We start from the raw sequence: 21588 nt of genomic DNA on the forward strand, positions 1-21588 counted from the left end.
CCAATTTCTATTATTAATATTTTATTTGCAATTACTTTTTCACTATTGTTTGTCAATTCTAATATAGAATCTGTGTTCACATAACCTATTACTGCAGCATTACTTTTATTTTTTTTTATCAAAATTATTCAGACAATGTATCTAGAAGTCGGACAATATGTATGTCTAAAGGTACTTTAAAAACACATATTTACAAATGGAAGCTTCTGCATATTTTGTTTGTTTTAGTAATCTTTTGTCAATGTGATTTTCTAGCTTGAACAGTCAAAGAACTATTCATGATGCCAAAGTCGAAATGCAACGACGGGTAAATCAAAACATTAATTGAAATACAATAAGTTCACTAATAGAAACATACTAAAGCATAAAGCTTTTCTCGATCCAAACTAATCACGACATTTCCGGCGACTTTCTTTTAATTAATTTAAATTCTTATACGTTTCATTAAGTTCTATAAAAGCTGATATGTTTGGAAGGAGTACATCAAATAAGACCAATAAATGAAATCAAAATCATCTTAAAGTATATTATCACAATTCATTTGTATTGTAATATATTCGATTTGATGTTATGTTTCATAAATTTTAACTTTCCAGTTTCAGCTTAATGAAATCAAATTACACATACATTGTAGGAATTTTTCAAACTAATTTCCGTCACACATATGGGTGACACAGAATCATTTGTCTAGATTTGAAAATTAATTTCTATGCAGAACTTAAGATTGCTGACAAGATAATTAATATCGTGCAACTTAACATTTCAATTTCGATCTAACTAAACAAAATTTTTTGATTCCATGAAATGTTGGAGGTTGTTGGTTAACCAACCCGTTAACGTGTTAAATAGGAGGATGCAGAGTATAGTTTTTTCGCGAGACTCCGTCTGAGCTAGCAGGAGAGGTAGAAATTATGCACCTTGACCCAGAAATCTCTTATAAAATCATTCCCGCCGGTGAAAGTGATAACAGCTGAGGTGTTTCGTTTCTACGTCTAATTACGAAGAGTGCGTCTTATTCGACGCCTAGAGCTCGAACTAGATAATATGTATGTAGGCAGCCGCGCGTCACAGACCCATGATCGTTTGCACACGTACGACACGTTCGGTAACCGTATGGGATCGATCCCTTGCAACCAAGGTTCAATGAACTCTCTACCTCGAAAACCGGACAAACCGTTTCCACGTTCAGTTCGGGAATTCAGCTTCCTCGATCGCGAGTACGGGCATGCCTCATATTTTTTAATCCTCTTGTAACATTGTTTCCGCTGACAAAAACTGTGAGAATAGAAAGTATCGAATACAGACAGATCGGTAACCATGAACCCTTGGTTGTCGAATTATTCACGCTTTCTCGAAAGGTTCTTCGACACAAAACCGCCTTTGTCGAACCATCAGGAAAACGTATCTATGTTTAGCTTCTCTGACAATTTTAACAAATTAGGTTCCATGCATTCATTGGATTGTAGAATACATGATTTATTTATTTATGCTTCGAACCAAATGGGTTATATTTATACATAAATCAAGGTTGTGTAATATACATAGTGTCCTTTTTGATCTTCATGTCAAATGAAAATTGTCTGCACTAATTATAACATACGAAAGCTACATATATATTTATTCTATTTCTTAATTATTATAATGGGTTAAAAATATTGCAACGGTATCTTTAACTTCTTTAAACGTTCTTACTATTTTGTATTTGATCAACTAATTGTAGTCATCAGCACATCAAATCTACTATTCGGTTTAATGGGTTGAGCAGATTTTCTTCTGAAAACGTCAAACACTACAATCTCTAAGAAGATCTCCTGTAAAAATTGGGTGCAGTCTTTGTCAACCTAATATGACAGCAATATTAAATAAAGAAACAGTTAAAAAGTTCCGTGCAGACGCATCGAATATCAATTTATATTTGAAAAAAACTCGGTTCGTCTTTAAGCGAGCGCTGTTTATGTTGCACCCTTACGCAACTTTGGTCATATATGTATACGTGAATGAATCGTTTTTTTGCGTCTCGTTGAAATTTTTTCGGCGGAGTATACTGTACGCGTCGCGGGTTTTTTTCGCGTATTCCGTAACAACGTTGCCGACAAACAGGCTCGGGAGCAGGAAACATAAATATTTAACTTACCGAATTTGGGACGAATGTTCGCAGTGTTCTTTGCGAAGGCAAGAAGGGCTTTTTTATTGTCTCTTCGCGTACGTGGATATGCTCCGACATATCCTCCTCGTTATCTGAGGCCCACATCATTGAAATCAACGACGCCATGACGGTGCAGTTATCTCGTGAAAAAGAAGATTGAATTTATTCAACGGTGTATAACCATCTATCATAATGTGATTTATGTTTTTTAATTACACACCGCGATGTTACTATACGGGGAGCATAAAGATATATTTGTATCGTGCATTAGTATTAATTTATTCCGGGCACACATTATGTAAAAGACGACAGAAGGTTCTGTAATATAATTCCGGAGAATATAGAATATTTGTGATCGATACGGGCCAAGATTAACGTCTTGCTGAGCGTAGAGTATAAACGAAGGAAGATTATCATCTTAATCTTTTTTGGTATCTATTATTAATTAATATTATTTACGCGTTTCTCGCCGATACCAGTGTAATGACGTACATCGTAAATAAACGTAATTAGAAATAGATGTACGAGACGATGTACAAAAGTTAATTAAACATTTACACACCACAGGGGAAAGAACTTGCAAAGATTGTATGAACTATATGTGGCATAAATGCATAAAGATCCGTGATTTAGTCCACATGAATATGAATCCAATTATAGATTGCTCTTTATTAAAAAAGTAACACAAGGAAAAAATCGACACTTACTGTTCCGAGTTCATAAATATAATATACTAAAATGTTGAACTTGCATAGAATGGTTATTACTTAGGGTGAATAAATCTGAAAGTTGATAAACATCTTTGTGATACAAATCCTACGATGTCCGATTTTGTAATTATATGAATAGACTACGAATGAAAATAAAAAATTGTATAAAAATCTACAGTCTAGTCGCGAAAAAGTATACATTGGTCACGTTTAGGTCTCGGTAGTTCTAATATATAAGTAGTAATAACTATATACTAATACTAGTAGTAACAAGTTTTGCTTAATGATTCGAATGATTCACACGTGTACAAGTTGGATATCGTGAAACCGTTGCTACTCAGTCGACATAGCGATGTACAGGCGAAGAACATGCACTCGCAGAACAATAGACGTTGTCAAATGCTGAACATCGAAAATCCTTTCCTGCAGTCAGTGTACACAAACGCACTGTACAATGTACAATGTCTCGCAATGGCCACACCCGATCACTTTCTCCGCTAAAGCCAAAGTCATTCTTGTACTGTAAGTTACGCTTAAATGACGTAAGCTGCCCACGCTCAAATCTAACGCGAACCACAGTGAACCGCTTTCCTTCTCGTGCATCGACCAACGTAGGAATGTAAATTGCAACCTGGACAACGTATGAGAAAAAGTGAGAGAAAAAAGCAAACAAGAAAAGGCTAATTATGACAGGACTGCTTAAGAGCAAGAAGCGGAAGATTGGATCGAATAATGGCCCTGACCGAATTTCTTTGAACTTGAAGAAGGACCTCCGATGCTCCGAGCTCGAACATTCGCGAACGGTATAATTAAATATCGCTTATTCGTAGCGGATCGTTGACACGCCACGGTCGTAGCTCCTGCGGGCTAACGCGGTATCTTACTCGGTTTTCTATTCTACATAACTGTTTTCGTCTGTTGCAGGACATAAATTCTGTCATACAGGAATTTAAGAAGTCTGACCTCTAATAATATTCTAATTATATATTTCATTTTTGTTTTATTTCTTTTCCTTTGCATATTCGACACTTATTACTTGATTTTTTAGAAGCTAATTGTACGCATCATTTAGAATTCTTATTGATTTTTTAACAAAGTTCTACATTGAGTATTTCAAACAGGATATTAGTTATTATTGTTGCAGACTTTCAGCCATGGAATTTGTCTCTTACATTATTGTTTTCTTTCTCATCCTCTGCAGTTAAAACCTAAAATCTAATACCTATTATATGTATTATAATAGCATATATCCTATTATGTAATGTTATATACTATTTAAGTATACTAGTTGTCATTTATATAATAATTATATAATACGTATGTAAATTATATAACTGATATAATGTAATTATATAATTTATTATTACATTATACAATAATCATTATTTTCGTATCATGAAATTTTTGCGTCTAGTAAAACAATTTTGTCAAAATGAAATTTATGTGAGGCAAAATGTGAACAAAATAATTTTAAACACACTTTTTTTTATTAAAATTTCTGTGTTCGTGATTTCTGTGATCAGTGCCTAATTTTTTATGTTGATATTCATTTTCGTACTTGGAAAAAAATAGTTCCCTGATCACAACTTTACCATTACAAATACAAAAATACAAAATAATCAAAGAAAAATTGATTTCGCCAAATAAAATATAATTTCTTTACATTTATTGAGAAAATAATAAAAATAAAGTAGAATTATCATTAATAATTGCTAATATATATTGTTTTTGAAATTTACAAATTTTTAGTAATCATTCATGAAGATCTTAAATATAACTGTAATATCGGATTCTAATTACATAATTGACGATTAAATAGTATTAACTAGAAAACCCAGAACCGATCGCGGTATAATATTGAATTGTTACGAAGTCTTCGTAGCAAGGATTATTTCAACGCCAAAGAAGCTGCGGAGCATGGTGAACGCGAAATTCCTGCCTCCACCCGAGGAACCCTAAATGATGCGGTGTACTGAACTCTTGGTGTTGCAGTAAGAGAGAAGAGAAGTCGCTTGCAACCGGTTTCGACAAACTAAAGCTAAATAAAGTCATGTACTGGCGTGAACGAAGGAAATCGTTCTGCCGATAATTACGCTCTTGAAAAACTGTCGGACCTTGCCCGCGAAAAGGTCATTATTCACCGCCCAATATTTAAAAACAGTAATCATCGTTTTCAACCATGTACTTGCGTAATTGAACCACTCGTCCGTGATACATGATTTTATGTTCAATGTCTGCAGTATTTTTCATTTGGCCACACTCGTGACAGATAAAAAGCAAATCGATTGCATGAATACTGTTTATCATATCTTGTTTCATACAAACGGTGCACAAGAAATTGTAGAAATTTGTAGATACAGCCGAGGCGCCCTTATCCGAAGCTTTATTTTTGTAATATCCTGTTAGCAAAACTTTCTATTATCTAAAAATTTCAGTAAAGTTCTCTACTAGGTGGTAATGTATCTAAATAATACAATAATTAGATAATAGAAAGCTTGGATACCGGAATATAAGAAAAATAAATATTCGGATGTAGGACTTTCCATTGTAATTTTGACTGTCTGCGAGAAACATGAAAGTTGTATTCGAACAATTACGACAAGAAGCTTCATTCAATATGAAACTTTGGCTTCATTGAAAATATCTAGAACCCCTTGATTTTTATTGCATTATTGTACAAAATTTATAATCATGTAATATTATTATATTATATATTATAATATATAATATAATATATAATATATTATATAATAATATATAGTATAAAGACAGCACACGAAAAACTTTTCATATAGATAGAATAATTTATAGTATCTAATTATCTTCTGTTCACACCATAGGATATTTTCAAGGGATGAGGTCACCCTTTGAAAAGATTGCATGATGTTTTATTTCTGGAAATATCTTTAGAATAGTAAAACTTACCAAACACAAATAAAATAAAAGTAGCTGTTTTGCAATATTTATAAAACTATGTAAGAATAATTTTCAAAAGGTACTATATTTTAAAATATTTCCATCACTGATCTTTGAGATTCGGTGAATCAAAAACTTTAAAACTTTAAATTCGTTTTAACAGCCTTCACAGATAAAACGTTATCAAAATTAATATTATTATTTAATAGTCCACTTTTTAAGCAATTGTTCATAGAATTGTACTTAATAAAACAGTACTACAAAACAAACAAAAAATAGATTCGTATTATTCTACATCTTCTTTCATAAATAATGAAAATTAACAATAACTAATTCCTTGGACCATTCTTCCCATAACAATGAAGTAAGAATTCTATAATTTAAAAAAGTAGAAAATAAAATTTCAATAAATCTTTTACTTCTTTACTTTTATTATTTTCTCGAGCAGTATGAAAGAATCTGTCTCTACCATTAAATTCCACAGATTTTTAGACTCCGATAACGGCTTAATCAATACATGATTTAACGACGCAAAGTGATGAATGACCGACGAATCGGTTGTGTTCACCGTTGAAAGTGTGATTACTGAGCTGCGTATTTCTATTCCGCGCACAAGAATTAATTATTAAGGAACAAGTTGTCGAGGAAATTAATAAGAATTCTCTGGAACGATAGCTGCAATCGATCAAGAAGCTAACATTCTTTCGCGACTCACCCCTCGTCTATCCTTCGCTTCGTCGGGTTTGATACGTTGATAAGTCGACCCTTCCACGACGATTCATTTGAATATAAATCCGGCTGTATACACACGCTGAAAGTCCCTCACGAACGGACGAAGGTAGAAGAGAATGGAAGATCGAACGAAGGATTGAAAGAACCGGCGGACGAAAGGATAGAGAAGGACGAAACGAAGAATTCTTTTTTCGTTGCACATTGTAACCGCAAACCGCGGTGGTCGGCCATGTAGGATATTTTTTACTTCTCTTGTTTTGGGCTCCTCTCCATGCTTCATTTTTTTAGCTTGTTTTTGTAGCTTCTCCGAGACCTACCCTTCCAGGAAAACATTACTATAAATTCAAAGGACCTGGGTCGCTAGAAATGTTTCGTCATATTATTGCATTTTACATAACTATACAATGAAGATAAAAGGTCTTGGAATACATCATAGGGAAATAGAAGTCTTTTCTTTTATTGTATATTAGATAGGAGAAGATAGGAAAAGATAATGGTTGGTAGTTATCAACTATCAGTTATCGCTTATCAATCATGTTTTCTGTGCAGTATTATTATATTATTTACGGAATGTATATTTCACGGAATTTTCATTAATAAAATAACTATGTATGAACAATTATTTCATAGATACTTGTTTCATCCCTGTATATTAATATAAGATTTTCGTGTTGATATACAAATTTGTTAATAAAGTTTCATGTGTGTAATTATTGCATATGAACAATTATTTTATTTCTCACTGCAGTTATACCTCAATACACGATTTCACATTGACACGCAATTGTGTTAATAAATTTCCATACATCATAATTTGTTTATTAACACAAGTTCCATACATCACAATTTGTTGATACACGCATATTGTTGTGGTCTTACTGAAGTAATTTTTGTGAACAATATTGTCAATTCTAATCTACGGAAGGATATAATTTCAATTTCACAGACTAACATCCATCGTTATCTTTTATCAAGTCAATCTAAACTAAACAAGAAGAACAAGTTTGAGGGAAATTGAGCAAGCCATAAATTCTCATTCGTGTCTCATTCAGGTGTCGTTGAGACTGGCTCAAGGACACAATACTAATCGGTAAGTTCAATAACTTGAAACATGAAAGAATCTCTAAATCCATCCAACACTTACATTTTTCCATATAAGGTTATTCTGATTAAAACAACAATTCAAAACAAGAATATAATACGAAAATATCTAGTACAAATACTAATGAAGTTTCAGATTGTTATATTATTTTTAATTTGTTAAAATACTTAAAAAATGAAACCAATTTTTATTTAACTCCTGTTTCTTGTCACAGCTGCAACAAATGTTTATTTTGCATGAAGATCCATAGTTTAATTCTGAGTGTCCAAAATAAAATAGAAACAATTTATATTTGTTTTATTCTGGTGTACGCAGCTTATTACATGATTATTATTTAATATTCGAAATGAACAATGTTTTTGTTCCAAAACATTCAATTTAAATGAATTCAGAACGTGGGAATACTATAAGTTCCTAATTGTCTATGTGACATACGTTATGACATGATTAACATCTAAAATTTAGTATAAACAATGCATCAGTTTTATAAGGTACATTGTAAATGAATTAAAAAACTAGCTTGCTTATCTTCCTAGTCGAGCATAGATCACGATTATTAAATAGTCCAACAATAAATTTTCTTAATTTTATAAAATTCTCTTTTAAAATTAAACAAGGCGGAGTCACTATCGAAAAAATTTATTCAATAAATGATCACACAGATTTAAGACGATTTAACATGACAAAATTAATGATACTTGTAACACAATTTTCAATAGAACTCAAAGAATCGAAAAGACTCCGAAAAGAATGCAAAGACAAACCGAATGAGAGTCTCTTGCGACCTACGTGTTGAAAAACCTCCAATATATTTACGGCGCTTGGCGAAGGGATGAAAAAGAATACCAAAAGGGCAGCTATTATTTTATTCTGCACATGAGTGTATTGTTAAAGGAAACTTTTATTACCTCCGCCAAGGACGAAAGCTCGCTACATAATATCAGGGAAAGTTCGTACGGAGTCGTGAAACGTTTAAATCCTTAGGCACATATTACACGAGGAAGAGCGCGTCCGTTTCTGTGTGCCTGTTAAACCACCGCGAGTCTGTTTGTGTGTGCTCACGATGGAGTAACGATATTTATTATATGTCTGCTATGAATTATGGGCCGTTAACTTTGCCTTCGTGACGCGGCCCTTCGTTCCGCGACCGACCAGTCTACGAATCGCCACTGCACCTGCAGAAAAATAGGTGCATGCCTAGTGGACGTGTCCCTTGATCAATAGAACTGTGTACCTCCTAGCCTAATCGAGTGCATCGTTTCTAGAAATGCATTTTCAACTTTCTCGACCGGCAACTTTTCTATGAAGCAAGAGCGACTTCGTTAACATCTTACATTATGATTTCTTTCATAGCTACGTCGATTAGCACCTCTTCGACCTTACACATTATCTAGCGACAGTGATCTTATAATTTGGAAAAGTTTATAATGTACAGTTACAAATTTTTTAATAGATTCTCCAATGGCATTAACCGTTTCAATCGTATACCAACAAGTTGTCTCCGCTGACACTATCCAATAATTTCATTTAAAATTATCATGTAGGAAAGATTGTTCAATGTAACACATTAATTGAAGATTCCTGTAATATACTTCTAATAAATAAAAGCAATAAATTTTTAATTAATTAAACAATTTTTGTCTCTTGCATAACTTTAATCACATTTATTCCCAACTTTCAGTAACAGAAAAATTAAATATTGCATCGAATCGGAAGAAGTTAATACCATTTATATTTAGTAGATTACAAAAAGATTAAAAAATGCAGTTTTTTTTTTAATTTCTGTTTCTGGTGATCCTAAGTAATAGCAAAATTGAAGAAAGTATTGTAATCATTATCCAGAGAAATAATCAATTCTTCGGTGTCCAAAAGAGTTCTTATGTTTTAAAAGGTGGACGAACATTTTTGTCGACCACTGTAATACAATCTCGAATTACTTCCATTCCGAGGTGTTGATAATAAAAAAAAATCAAGTTTTATTTCGATCTAGAATAACATTTATATTTAATGTATGTATGAAATATTCATAAGTAAACCGACACGTCAAAGGTGTAAGAGGTTAAAAAGATCGGCTAGACAAGTTCGCCGCTTGCTCCTTTTTTCGGTATGTGTACACGTTTGCGACTTCATTAACCCCGCGGAGTCCCATTCGGGAAATTAAAGTTTTTAATATGCCGTGCGTGGGAAAGGGGCGGCGCAAACATAACACTTAAGCAGATTTAACGGTAAACTGGTAAGGCTCTCGATAAAAAGCGCGACGCTAAATGCTCGTTAGCGTTATACCGAGGAAACGAATGCTCGTGTAACCTACCCGACGGGATCAATTTTCAATTTAATCGTTTTAGAACCGCTCTGTCCGCACGCGAAGCGCCGAATGCTTTCTCCAGGTATTCTCCACAGCAATCTTTATCACGTCTTTATGACGAACCGTTTGCAAGTAATTTCCCTTCGATCTGGTTCTCGTGTCTCTTTTGAATTCATGAGACTCGAATACTCATCATCGTATCGGATGATGACGAAATCTCGCATAATTGTGCCAAGATGTCCTAAAATATGTGCACGCGAACTTTTTGTGACACCATAAAATAATATAAATAGAAATAGAAAATAGAACTTCTAAACGCAACAACCGCTTCCGCCGAACCTGATTAACGTCTCAACCAGATAGTTCTTCGATCTAGAATACTCACGCAAAGACACACGAAGATAAATGATGCCGATCTAATGAATATTCATGGCAAGCGTATTTATAGAAAGCATATTTACAGCAAGCGTATTCGTGCCAAAGCAATATAATTTATATTAATAAAGGTATCGTTAAAATTCATTGCTTAGATAGATGGGAAAATTGAACGCAACTGTCAGATAAAGTTGTGAGCGCGTGAGAAGCTAATCCGTATTTCTTACTCAGCAATTCAATCATTTTAATCGTACACTCGCGCTTGGTTATTTTTTATTTTATTCACATTTTCGACGTGTATGATCTTATCTTTGTACGTGCAATCCAAAAGGATCGAATTCTAATTTCCTGTCCGATTAATTAACCGTCGGACGACGGACCACTTTCCTATGTGATTAACGATTTCACAAGTTAAACCAATATAGAGAAATAAAAGAAAAAAACAGTATTAATATAGCTTTACTACAGATTGGTTTCGTATCCCTCGTTTCTTATATACAGAGTGCTTCCAGACTACATACTCTTTCACCCCTGTTAAAGTGTCGATAAATAATTCGAGTGCGCTCTATTTATGACCAGAAATGGGATTTCTAGACCGGAAATCGATTTATATGTAATATTTTTTATTGCAAATTCGGGTTTAATGTTTAATTTTTAATTATTTCAAATTATATTATCAATTATATTATCATATTATATTATAATTTTATCAAATTATATTATATAATCTTTCACCTAAAATATATGGAAATATAAAGCTACTTCCTTTATACACCACCACAAGACCAGTATCGGAAGAAAAACATAAAGATATTATGTGTTTACTACCATATATTCCTCCAGTTTTTCAAGAACATTTGAAAAAACCTTAAAAACTCGAAATGATAAAAATGCATTACTTTTTTAGAATCATTAATAAATGTGCATGAATTATTTCATTAAAGTTTTTGTTTCAAATAAAACTCATGGTTCTTTATTGCCTTAAGTAGTTTATAGGACATTCAGTTAATTTTGAAAATGGTCTAAGTCAATTCAAACTTTAAAAACAACATTTTCGTATGAAATTCACACAGAATTTCATATTCATATTAAATTTTCATTAATCAAGACCAATAAAATTCTAAATAAAAATATAGCATAATATAAAAATATATTTTAATTTATGGAAATGCAATTCATTAAATATCTCGAAACAAGAAATATATGACTTAGACCACTTTCATAATGATGGGCACATATGTTTCTAGTTATTCATGTATACACGTGTATATTTCTACATATTCAAGTGTTTACGTATGCATATTCACGCCTTTGCATACACGTATTCATGTAATACATAGGACACTTCCTAGCAACAAAGAAATCCATTGCCGGTTCAGCGACATTCCAAAAGAATTTGCCAGCATATGACGTAATGTAATTAATTCACGGCAAAACGATAAATTGAAACGAGTTTCCTGGAGAAGATTTAAAGAACAGGATCAACGATCCTCGCGGCTACGGAAGGCGGCAGTGAACGTAATAAAATAGTTGTTTTTCCCCCGTTTACGTGTAACTGAACTCACCCATATTAACAGCAAACTCGAATCAAGATCGTCGCACGAGGAAGTACGTATCGTGAAATTCGTATGGTTATCACCATTATGAATGTTAAGAGATTATGTTATAAAATGTCATGCCTTTATGATAATGCATCGCTATTAGAGTATGCAGTGTGTTACAAAAGCTGCATATGTGGTATACAAGATCATGAAAAATTTTTCTCGCTATAAGAAGCAACCATTTCCTTATAAAATGTTACAAAATATGAAAGATTTTATATAGTTTGTGCTATAACTTTTAATTATACTAATTTTTAGATGAGATCGAAATATAAAATCGATAGCACTTTCTTTCAAATAAAATTTTGCAACTTAGTTGACTAATTAAAATTACTAAATGTAATAATTGATTGAAAATATATTTATTGATTATTAATCAGAAAATTTATATATGTATAACTACGTAAAACAACTCTTGAGAAGAGAGAAACTATGTAGGTAGAGATATACATGTATGTATACATACATATACCACATTGAAAAAAATTATGTTCCTTCTAGAAAAATATCAAAGATCGTATTTTTTTATTTTAGAAAAATAAATAATTCGTACTTGCATTTCAGATTTCACACAGATATGAAAAAAATGGACGGTTTAAGACATTGTTAACGATGCTTAAAATGTAAAAATAAATTGTTACGTGCCACGAAATCAGTAATGTTATGTAAAAATATATGAATTGATCAACATGGCATTAAACCAAAATAAGCAAAGCTGGATTTGAATTATAAATTATGAATGCCGTAATGAATTGAAATATTTTCTGTATATTCAAAATATATAGAAATTCGGCCATTTATTAAAGAAATATTAATTACAAGTTCTATCTGTTGTTTAAAATTTTAGTGGAAGTATTACTACCAACGATTCCATTATAAACTTAGTCAATGAGTAATGCAATTCTAAATGATCTCTATCGTTAAAAGCACCGCAATTTCCATTCTACTATATCAACATACTTTTTATAAAAAAAAAAGAGTGCAACGGTATATACCTGTCCTGTTCAAGACGATGGACACAATTCTAGTACTGACATGGAATTTCCTCCAAGCCCCTGTTTCCCCAAATCTGATAAATACATCTTAGAAGACTGGGGAAATCATTTTTCCACATTTCGCTACTTATAACAGTAATCTATATTTCACTAAAAATATAAGACCCATACTAGACTCACAAATACATAACAGAATTTTCATTAACATTCTGTAATGAAACCAAATTTTAACAAAGAAATGAAATATCGACAATTATTGATCGACGAGTCTTTAAGAAAAGAATTCAAGTCGCACTGAGCTTAAAGTGCGAAGAGTATACAAGCATTACGAACTACGATTAATTGGTTTGAGTCAAAATAAAGCCATTATAAGCTCCCTGTAATTCAACATGAACATATGAAAAGCTGAACTTATATATTACAAAATGATAATTGATTTAATTACTACACTGGTAACAGCAAAAGTAATGCCGATTAAATCATATTCAAATATTGTACCAGTATTAGGAGTTACAAAAACAATACACATGTTAACTTTAAAATATTATTGTTTGGCATATCCTTGATCATTAATGTACATGATAATTATTTTTAATCTATGATCGTACGTTGATAATAACGAATAGTATGTTCTTAAACATTTTGTTATCACATGATTTATTTAACAAAAATATATATTCTTTAAACAATAAAACACTAAATATTTATATTTTACAATTTACTTGATGAAAGGTGATATTAAGATTCATGATTTCAAAATGGTAAAAGTGACTTTTGTTATTAATACAGTACCAATAGCAATGTTAAAATATGGTAATAATAATATCAATCACCGCTGAAATTTGTACAAATAATAATTACAATCTATGCGATTAGATTTTAAAAATCTTAATCGTGTTAATAAGGAACTTATAGGTGCAGTAACAATTAGTAGAAATAATGGTAGTCTTGTTCGTAAAGTTTGTATTCTATTTACCAGATCTCTGTACACTTACGACACCTGAGGAAATCATGTCACTGAAATTTAATATTTTGTTATAGTAAAATACTGTATCATACAATATCAATTGTTAAAAACAGCTTGCAATTGATGCAGGAAGGTTTCAGGCACCTATATTAACGTAAGTATACGTTTTGACACAATAATTCTTATGAATAACATGTAAATATGTACCTAAATGAATATTGATTAATAATGATTTAAATAAGCATACATATTTATATTGGAATCTCGAAGATGGATTCTTATAGCATAGTTACAAAAATTTTCCTTCTGTAAAATATATCTAGATCTTCTGGTTCACTTTCTAGATACAAGAAATGTAAATATATTCATCTAAGCAAGAAGCATTGAATTTGCTAAATTGGTAAACCACATTTTTGTTCCTTGCTATACTTAATATTAAATGTAATAAACGATTCATATCTTCAAAAGTTAACACAAATGTTAACTTGTATGTTACAATCCCTGAATTATTTAATAAAAATAGCAAAAAATAACCATTAATTGACACAGCATTTGTATTAAATAAAGAATAACTATTTATTACCAAAAGTTTCTGTTTTAAACCATCACAAAATCCTGGCCTGTATTAGATTTTTCACTTCCTGAGCTTTCACTGCCTTCTTCACCTTCTGCCAGCTCAGATGAAGGCAACTTTTTTTCTTCACTAGATGATGTTTCTTCACTAGGTGACATCTCTTCAATTTGAGTATACTCTGTGTGTAATTCTTGTGTACTAGATTGTTCATCTCTGTAAAAAAATAAAAATGTTATTAAACTGTTATCATGATACTTTCATAAAATGACTAGTTTTGGTAAATAATTTCTACACACGATTGCAATAATGCTCCATCATCAGAATCAGCATCTTTCTCTTTTTTCTTTTTCTTTTTATTAAGTTTTTTATCCGTTTTTGATGTGGAACCATAGTAATCATACTGAAAAATAATATTATGTAAACTTGTTTTCATAGAAGTAGAAAAAAATTTTTTAAAAATACAAACTTGGTAAAGTGGCCAGAATGAGGCAAAGAATCCAACATCTGCTGTCAAATTTGGTACAAGCCAAAGATGACATCTGCCAAGTGTTGGAACCCAAAGAAGGCAAAACACAATCAGTCTAATAGTTGCTAGTGTCATAAGAAATAAAAGGAATGCTGCTCCAGCAATGCTCATATAATATACACCAAGGCGAATTGTTGACGGCCACAATGGAAACAAACACAGACCAATTGCCCCTAACACTACAAGAGTTCCGAAAAACCAGTAATACACTGGTATGGGTTCATATATCCAAACATAAGCATCATTACAGTCAACAAAATATTGTTCCATATGCATTTCCAGTCGTACCTAAATTAACCAATGTTTTCATTTATTTTTTACTCTATCATGTTCCATATAGAAGAATATTTAACTTCTTTTGCAAATAATTAAGACTTTTATCTTGCTTATTGTAACTTACTTTTGGTTTTTTCTTTTTCTCCTCAACTTTATCTTCACCATCTTTTCCATCTGTTGCATCTTTGGTGTCTTTAGAACATTCCTTTTCCTTTTCATTAGGTTTCTTGTCCTTTTTAATGTCTTTAACTTTCTTCTTTATTCCTCGTATTTTACATAATTCTTCTTCAGTGATTACTACCTTCTTTGCTCTATGAAAGAATTTATGTCTTAACATCAAATCAAGAAATTTTGTAACCTGTTCACGAGTTTCAAATTTGAATTTGCTCCATGGTGAATTCTTCAACAGAGCATCCACTGCACGACTTCCAGTAAAATATTCAACATTGTGGATTCTATCAAATTTTGTTTTTTTTGACGGTACATTGTTACGGATCCATTTAGCTACAACATATTCGTCCTTAGATGGTTTATCTTCAACAACTTCATGGTCTATGTTTGCCACTTCCTATAATAAACAAGAACAACATTTAATATAAGACTTCAACAAATTCAAACATTTAACTTATTAATTCTAAGAAATGAATATAAATTGCTAATGTAAAATAATTTTACACTGTAATGAAAATATATTAAGTAAAACACGTGATTTGACACATATTGTAAAAAAAACGGCGTACTAAAAATTCAGATGATACAGATGGTGACCCAAAACATTAGTGAAACTACTCTATACCTTCTTTATAAGGAACACAATTTATATAACGATTAAACTTTCATAAGCACGGGTGTAAAGTAATTTATAGAACACGAAATTACTAGTATAATTAAAACCAATTTCAAAACTTTGAATAGAAAGAATGACTGATGGTTTGCTACGTCATCGGACTCCATTGAAACAGTTCTTAATCATGACACACATTTTTGCTAAATAAAATAAAATTAGTCTAAGATAAAAACGACAGCTATATTTATATGCTAAGTAAATAAAATAACACACTTATACAATTAAGTAATATTACGATAATTACGGCCGTATGTGATGCTTACATCTTTGCGCTTCCTGCTTTTCCTGCGTTCCGCCATGTTGTAAATTTCTTTCCGCGCTTGCGCATTTAACTCAATCTGTACTCATTAGCAGAAGCAACAAACGTAGCATGTGCTTCTGCGTAACATGCCAATAACTGTGAAGCCGGGTATTTAAATATATGTGCTTAGATTTTACATTAACAAAATAATATGTAACAATAGATTTAAGAATAATGAACTAACATTTTTATATTATGCAAAAAATATGGTATTTCCAAATGATAAACTTCGTTTTTTAATTCATCGTATTCAATTGTATATTCAAACCAGAGAAGAAATGAGAATGCTCACGTCTGGAATTTCGATGCCTCCAATACATTGCTGCACTTATCAGACCCAACATCAATTTTAATATGGATAAAAACCTACATCAATCGCAGACTTAAAATCTATACACACATTGCATCCGTATCTTATGGGCATTTCTGTCAGAATATGTTTTTGTCTAGGTTTTGAAGCAGTTAGGTGTTCTAAAATATCCTTATCGATGTCGCGTCCAGCGTTACCGATAGTTCATGAATCAAGCCACGATAGCAAGAATCAAATATCTTATATACTTCATTTCTGCTACGAGTGTAAGGTCTCGTTTAGGTGAGACGGACTATTTATTCAGATATATGCAGGGAATTGATGCCCGACATATTACGTTCACAACTCTATCTTCATCCATTATACGAATGAACTCTAATCACCATATTTTACAAATGACATAATAAAAAATTTCTTTAAGTTTAGGCTCCATTATATTTATTCCAAAGCAATCGATAATTACACGTGGAAAACAATTTATAAAATTAATTCAACATCAACATAAGTATATTATAAAAAGGAAATAAAAATCATGTAAACCAAAACTTAATTTTATTTCATTGTTTTAATGATCAATTTTTCTCCAAAGGACCTAGCCGAATAAGCATGGTAAACGTGCTTCCAAATCAAAAATGTACCAATCGATAGGTTCTCCGAAAACAACTTTTCTACTATACTAGTTTGATATCTCTACTATTGAGATAGTTACAGAGATGAATGCGAGTTAGAGTTCCAGTTCTATTTAACAGAAAATTATGAAAATAAAATCACGGAGTTTTTATGCTGTCTGATACATATTTAAAATTGTTTTCAGATTTTTCAATTGCACAAACGATTTTTAAAAAATTAATAATGTGGTAGTAAATATTTTCAAAATATTTTTCACATTAGGAAATGTGGATTCTAGTTCATTGAGTATAAATTTATACATATCTTCGAGACTTAATGTGTCTTCTTCTTACGGGTACTTTAAAAAATGGGTAATTTCATTTGGAAACTGTTTTGTATCAATATCTTGATGGTAAACATTGTTCAAATTCCCGATTTTGCAATTTATTTCTTCGTCTTTTAAATTGACGTCGAAAACTAGTTGAAAATTTTCCAATTCATCATTGTGAACTTTTTTCCTTCTTCATATTTTTTACAAAAGAGTGTCGGGTAACATAATGAACATTCAAAGTTCATTCAGTTTCATCAAATTTTAATTGTCTTTTTCGCTGTCTACTTTGTTCATAATTTATATTTTCTGATAGTAAATTTTCAGCATTTTCTGTAACTTCAAAGTTGTTCTTCACAATATTATATAATAATGTATAATAAGCGCATTAGAATGTTGAAGATGGTGTATTTAAATAATAAATATGAAAATGCTGATGCTCTTCTGTGGAATATATTTTTTTTGAAATTTTTGGCGCCATCTATTCGACAATTTCTCAATAAGATTCAAATAATGAAATTACGTCGATAGTAATGGGATATTTACGCAATGATATAACTATTTCTTTAAAAATTACATTTTTTCATAATAACATCTTTTCGTAATTGAAAGAAATTTTTACCAAAGTATTATTGGAAATATCTAAATACTTTGTATTGTACGTAGCAAGCGGGAGTAATTGCAGCAGGTTATGGAAAACCTGACACAGGCTGCAGGCTTGTGCATATGATATTCCGACCAATGTTGGTTAATTATTATGTTTGGCTATTTTGTTCTCTTCCTTATGTGTTTAACAAACTCTCATTCCTTTGCAAAATCACTTCCAAGTACGAGATAATCAATAATATAATATTTAGATCGTCGTCTTCACCTTTTCCCAAACTTACCACATCTCTTGACCTACCGCTTTTTATTATTTCTATCCACTTTTTATCCAGTTTATCCTTTAAATATCTTTTATCACTTACGTATTCTAACGAATATATACATAACATGTTAACTCTTTTTTTCCTAGTCCTCTATTCTAATAGAATAATCACATCAAGTTTGCATTTACTCTTACATGTTTTTGATGCAGTTTATTTCTCCGCTTATATGTCACCGAATCCCTGTGGTATGCGGAAACAAATGTCTTGGTATTCATAATAAATTCATAGTAAATTCATAACAAATGTAGGATAAATTGCTTTGTTGTCGTGTAATTAGGAAAAAGGAAATGATTGGACAATTCATTAGAGGTGAATTTTTTGCTGTATACTACTATAAAATAAAAAACAAAAATTTTTTTTTCCGTATTAATTTTTAACTTTAATTATTTTCCTTTCTCTTGTGTCAATGTCAGGTTATATTATATTTAAGTACATTTTTTCAAAAATTGGCTTATGTACACCTTTAGATTTTTCATGCATGCTTAATATATTTTGACTCTAGAATCCAGAATTTTAATTACCGCGCCTACACCGCCATATTAGATTTTAAATCGACCAAGTTAGCAGTTAGTGTAAGTGGAAGTCAGAAAAGTGTTCCAAAATTAACATTAGAGTCGGTTATCTCTAAATGCAATCAAGAGTGTCAGAGCTACAGTAATGGGTTCTACTTCTGCACACCTCCAGGCTGCAGCTTGATCCGTTAGGGAGGGTTAACATAGAAATTTTCTTTGCTCTGACTGGTTGGTAATTTATTAGTGAGACAGTGCTGCCCTCACAATCAAAGAACAATTTGTTCTTTGATCAGTCACAACACATGTGTAGCACGTCACACTGACGAACAATGTAGCTTGTCTCACCCCCCTGTGCTTGTGGTCTTACTCTTACATTCGTTTGTTGCGCCATTAGAGGCGCGCGGCGCGATTTTTCAAAAAGCTTTAAATAACAAAATCTGTTACCTAATAGAGTTCCTGAAAATGTATTTGCGGAGTTCTATCATCTATTCATTATTTAAAAAATCCATTTTACACCAACACTACTTCACAGCCATTAGCTCTATGTAATTATTGATTTGAAATTAGTTATAGAACGATCGCAGTTTCTTCGGATCTACAATTGATTGGAACTCGAAAATTACATCGATTGCCCGAGTCTCACCACGTGGAGTCTGTTGTGATTGGAGACTCGAAATGGAGTCAGACCAACGATTTCCGAAACAAAGAAACAATGTCTCGGAAAAGCCGATAATCCACTGATGCAATAGAGTCGGTATCGTTTCGTTTTGAAAGCTCTAATTCCCGCGCGTACGCGTCCGCTACCGCGGAAGCTAAGAGAATCCTCGAAAGATCGATTCGAGCCGTCATCAAACGTCATGCACCATTCGAATAAAGTTCAATCAAATCCTGTGAACCTTTTCCATGATCTACTGTCGGACGAATCACGACCTATCCGAAGAGAGAACGACGGTCAGCCCCTGCCCTACCTAACAATCCATACGTACTGTGAAGGCAAGGAACCTATCCTACCTAATGCTATTATATAAAAAATAGCAAAGATTTCACCCCCCCCCCCCCCCCCCCCCCCCCCCCCCACACTCAAAAAAAAAAAAAAAAAAAAAAACCCCCCCCCCCCCCCCCCCCACTCCCGAATTATACTATTACATGAAAAATTGCACAAAATCTGAAATAGATCGGACAACGGAAGAACGTGCCGCATCGAATTTGAAAATTTGTTAACTTTTGTATTTTATTTTTCGCCATTATAACCTATCGCCATAATACATTTCCAGGGAACATATTTACCTCAAAGTACATTGAATAGCTTTCGCAAATACATTGAACGCAGCAGACTTCATTTGTTTAAAAGTTTAAGCTTCTGAATTGCGATGCGAGCACTACGGTATCGTCCAGGTCAGGACGATTTCCCGTAGCACCTTTTTTTCGGGACGGAACACTTCTTTACAAATAAAATTTCACAACGAGTATCTCAGGTGGCATGCTAAACGAATGCGCAGAAAGAGTGAAACGGCAATCACCACAAAGTAAGCAAAACTAGATTTTCTATCCATGTGCACAATCACCCACAGAATCAAATGGGTGTCGTTTTGTTTCTCTCTATAATATCTCGTTCTCTTCCTACAGCACTTGCGCGGAGCTGGACGCGTAGTAAAATGGTGGGGATGTGCGAGCCAGCTTAGGGAGCATGAAAAGTGTACAGGAGTAAGACCCATTGCTGTAAACATCATACAATTTACTTACCTTATTATGTACATACAGGCTCCAGCCTGTACATATAAATATACAGTAAAACTGTACATTTTCATTTCAATTAAAATTAGAAACAAGATCTATATGCATTTCTTGTAATATAAAGCTATACATATGACAACATAAATAATATACGCTACTTTAAATGTTGTATATATTTTACTAAAATTTTCCAAACATATTGTTACATACCACACATTAAAATTTATATACGATATGTATACAGCTTCTTTTATTTATTCTTTTAAAAATATTCTTTTACGAAATAAAAGTCATTGCTTTAAAGCAATTATGTCGTAAACATAATTATGTGTTATCTTTATTAAAAAATTTAGTTTTAAATAAAATGTAATTCTAACAGTGTTATGCTTTTAAACTAGTAAGGTTATGTTGTGGTTTCATTGTAGTGGAACTTATTCAAATAATGCAACTAAAAAAAAATAAGTGATAACATGGTCATTGAATAATTGTACGCAATAACAACATTTATGATGCAGAAATGTACTTTACCGTGAAAAATAGTGACAGTTGATATGTAAATACAAACGCCAGCAATATCATGGCTTGTGCAAAAGATGAGGTAATAATATAATTGCTTATTAATCTGTTGTAAATATGATACTGTCTTTTAATATCTGTGAATAATAACAATTTAAAAATGTTTACAGTAGCACTCTATGTACAATATATTTCAGATTAAACATCAAAATATTTATTATATTTATATTACGTGATTGTTTACAAAAAGACATTATTTTAATTAATAATTATTGCG

General features: G+C 32.0%; 2 protein-coding genes across 4 annotated transcripts in view; one reads left to right on the top strand and one right to left on the bottom strand.

Annotated features, from left to right (window-relative positions):
• Positions 1–14400: 14400 nt before the first annotated feature.
• On the bottom strand, positions 14401–16484 carry Trp1 (translocation protein 1). Its single transcript, XM_078188318.1, has 5 exons — positions 16336–16484; positions 15350–15793; positions 14890–15237; positions 14720–14823; positions 14401–14636 (listed from the first exon to the last, which is right to left on the bottom strand). The coding sequence occupies exons 1-5, from the start codon at positions 16369–16371 to the stop codon at positions 14447–14449; spliced, it is 1122 nt and encodes a 373-aa protein (XP_078044444.1). The 5' UTR covers positions 16372–16484; the 3' UTR covers positions 14401–14446.
• Positions 16485–20502: 4018 nt separating this feature from the next.
• LOC144473957 (KICSTOR complex protein SZT2) overlaps positions 20503–21588 on the top strand; it is a 29768-nt gene continuing 28682 nt past the window's right edge. For 2 of the 3 annotated variants that reach the window (XM_078188315.1, XM_078188317.1), the window contains exon 1: positions 21095–21393. In XM_078188315.1, the coding sequence (XP_078044441.1) occupies positions 21373–21393 (21 nt within the window). In that variant the 5' untranslated portion in view covers positions 21095–21372. Of the gene's footprint in view, positions 20588–20687; positions 20781–21094; positions 21394–21588 lie in introns of those variants that run through there. The other variant, XM_078188316.1, reaches the window with a different exon arrangement.

Source organism: Augochlora pura, chromosome 8, assembly GCF_028453695.1.
Source record: "Augochlora pura isolate Apur16 chromosome 8, APUR_v2.2.1, whole genome shotgun sequence".
In the NCBI taxonomy this organism is placed as follows: Eukaryota; Metazoa; Arthropoda; class Insecta; order Hymenoptera; family Halictidae; genus Augochlora; species Augochlora pura.

What these genes read in the sequence shown, in the direction of transcription:
- Trp1 (XM_078188318.1), bottom strand. Translation starts at nt 16,371, where the DNA reads ATGGCGGAACGCAGGAAAAGCAGGAAGCGCAAAGAT. An exon ending in AGAAAAAGAAAAAACCAAAA is followed by an intron (nt 15,238 to 15,349) that starts GTAAGTTACAAT and finishes TGGTTAATTTAG; the next exon opens with GTACGACTGGAAATGCATAT. An exon ending in CATTCTGGCCACTTTACCAA is followed by an intron (nt 14,824 to 14,889) that starts GTTTGTATTTTT and finishes ATTATTTTTCAG; the next exon opens with TATGATTACTATGGTTCCAC.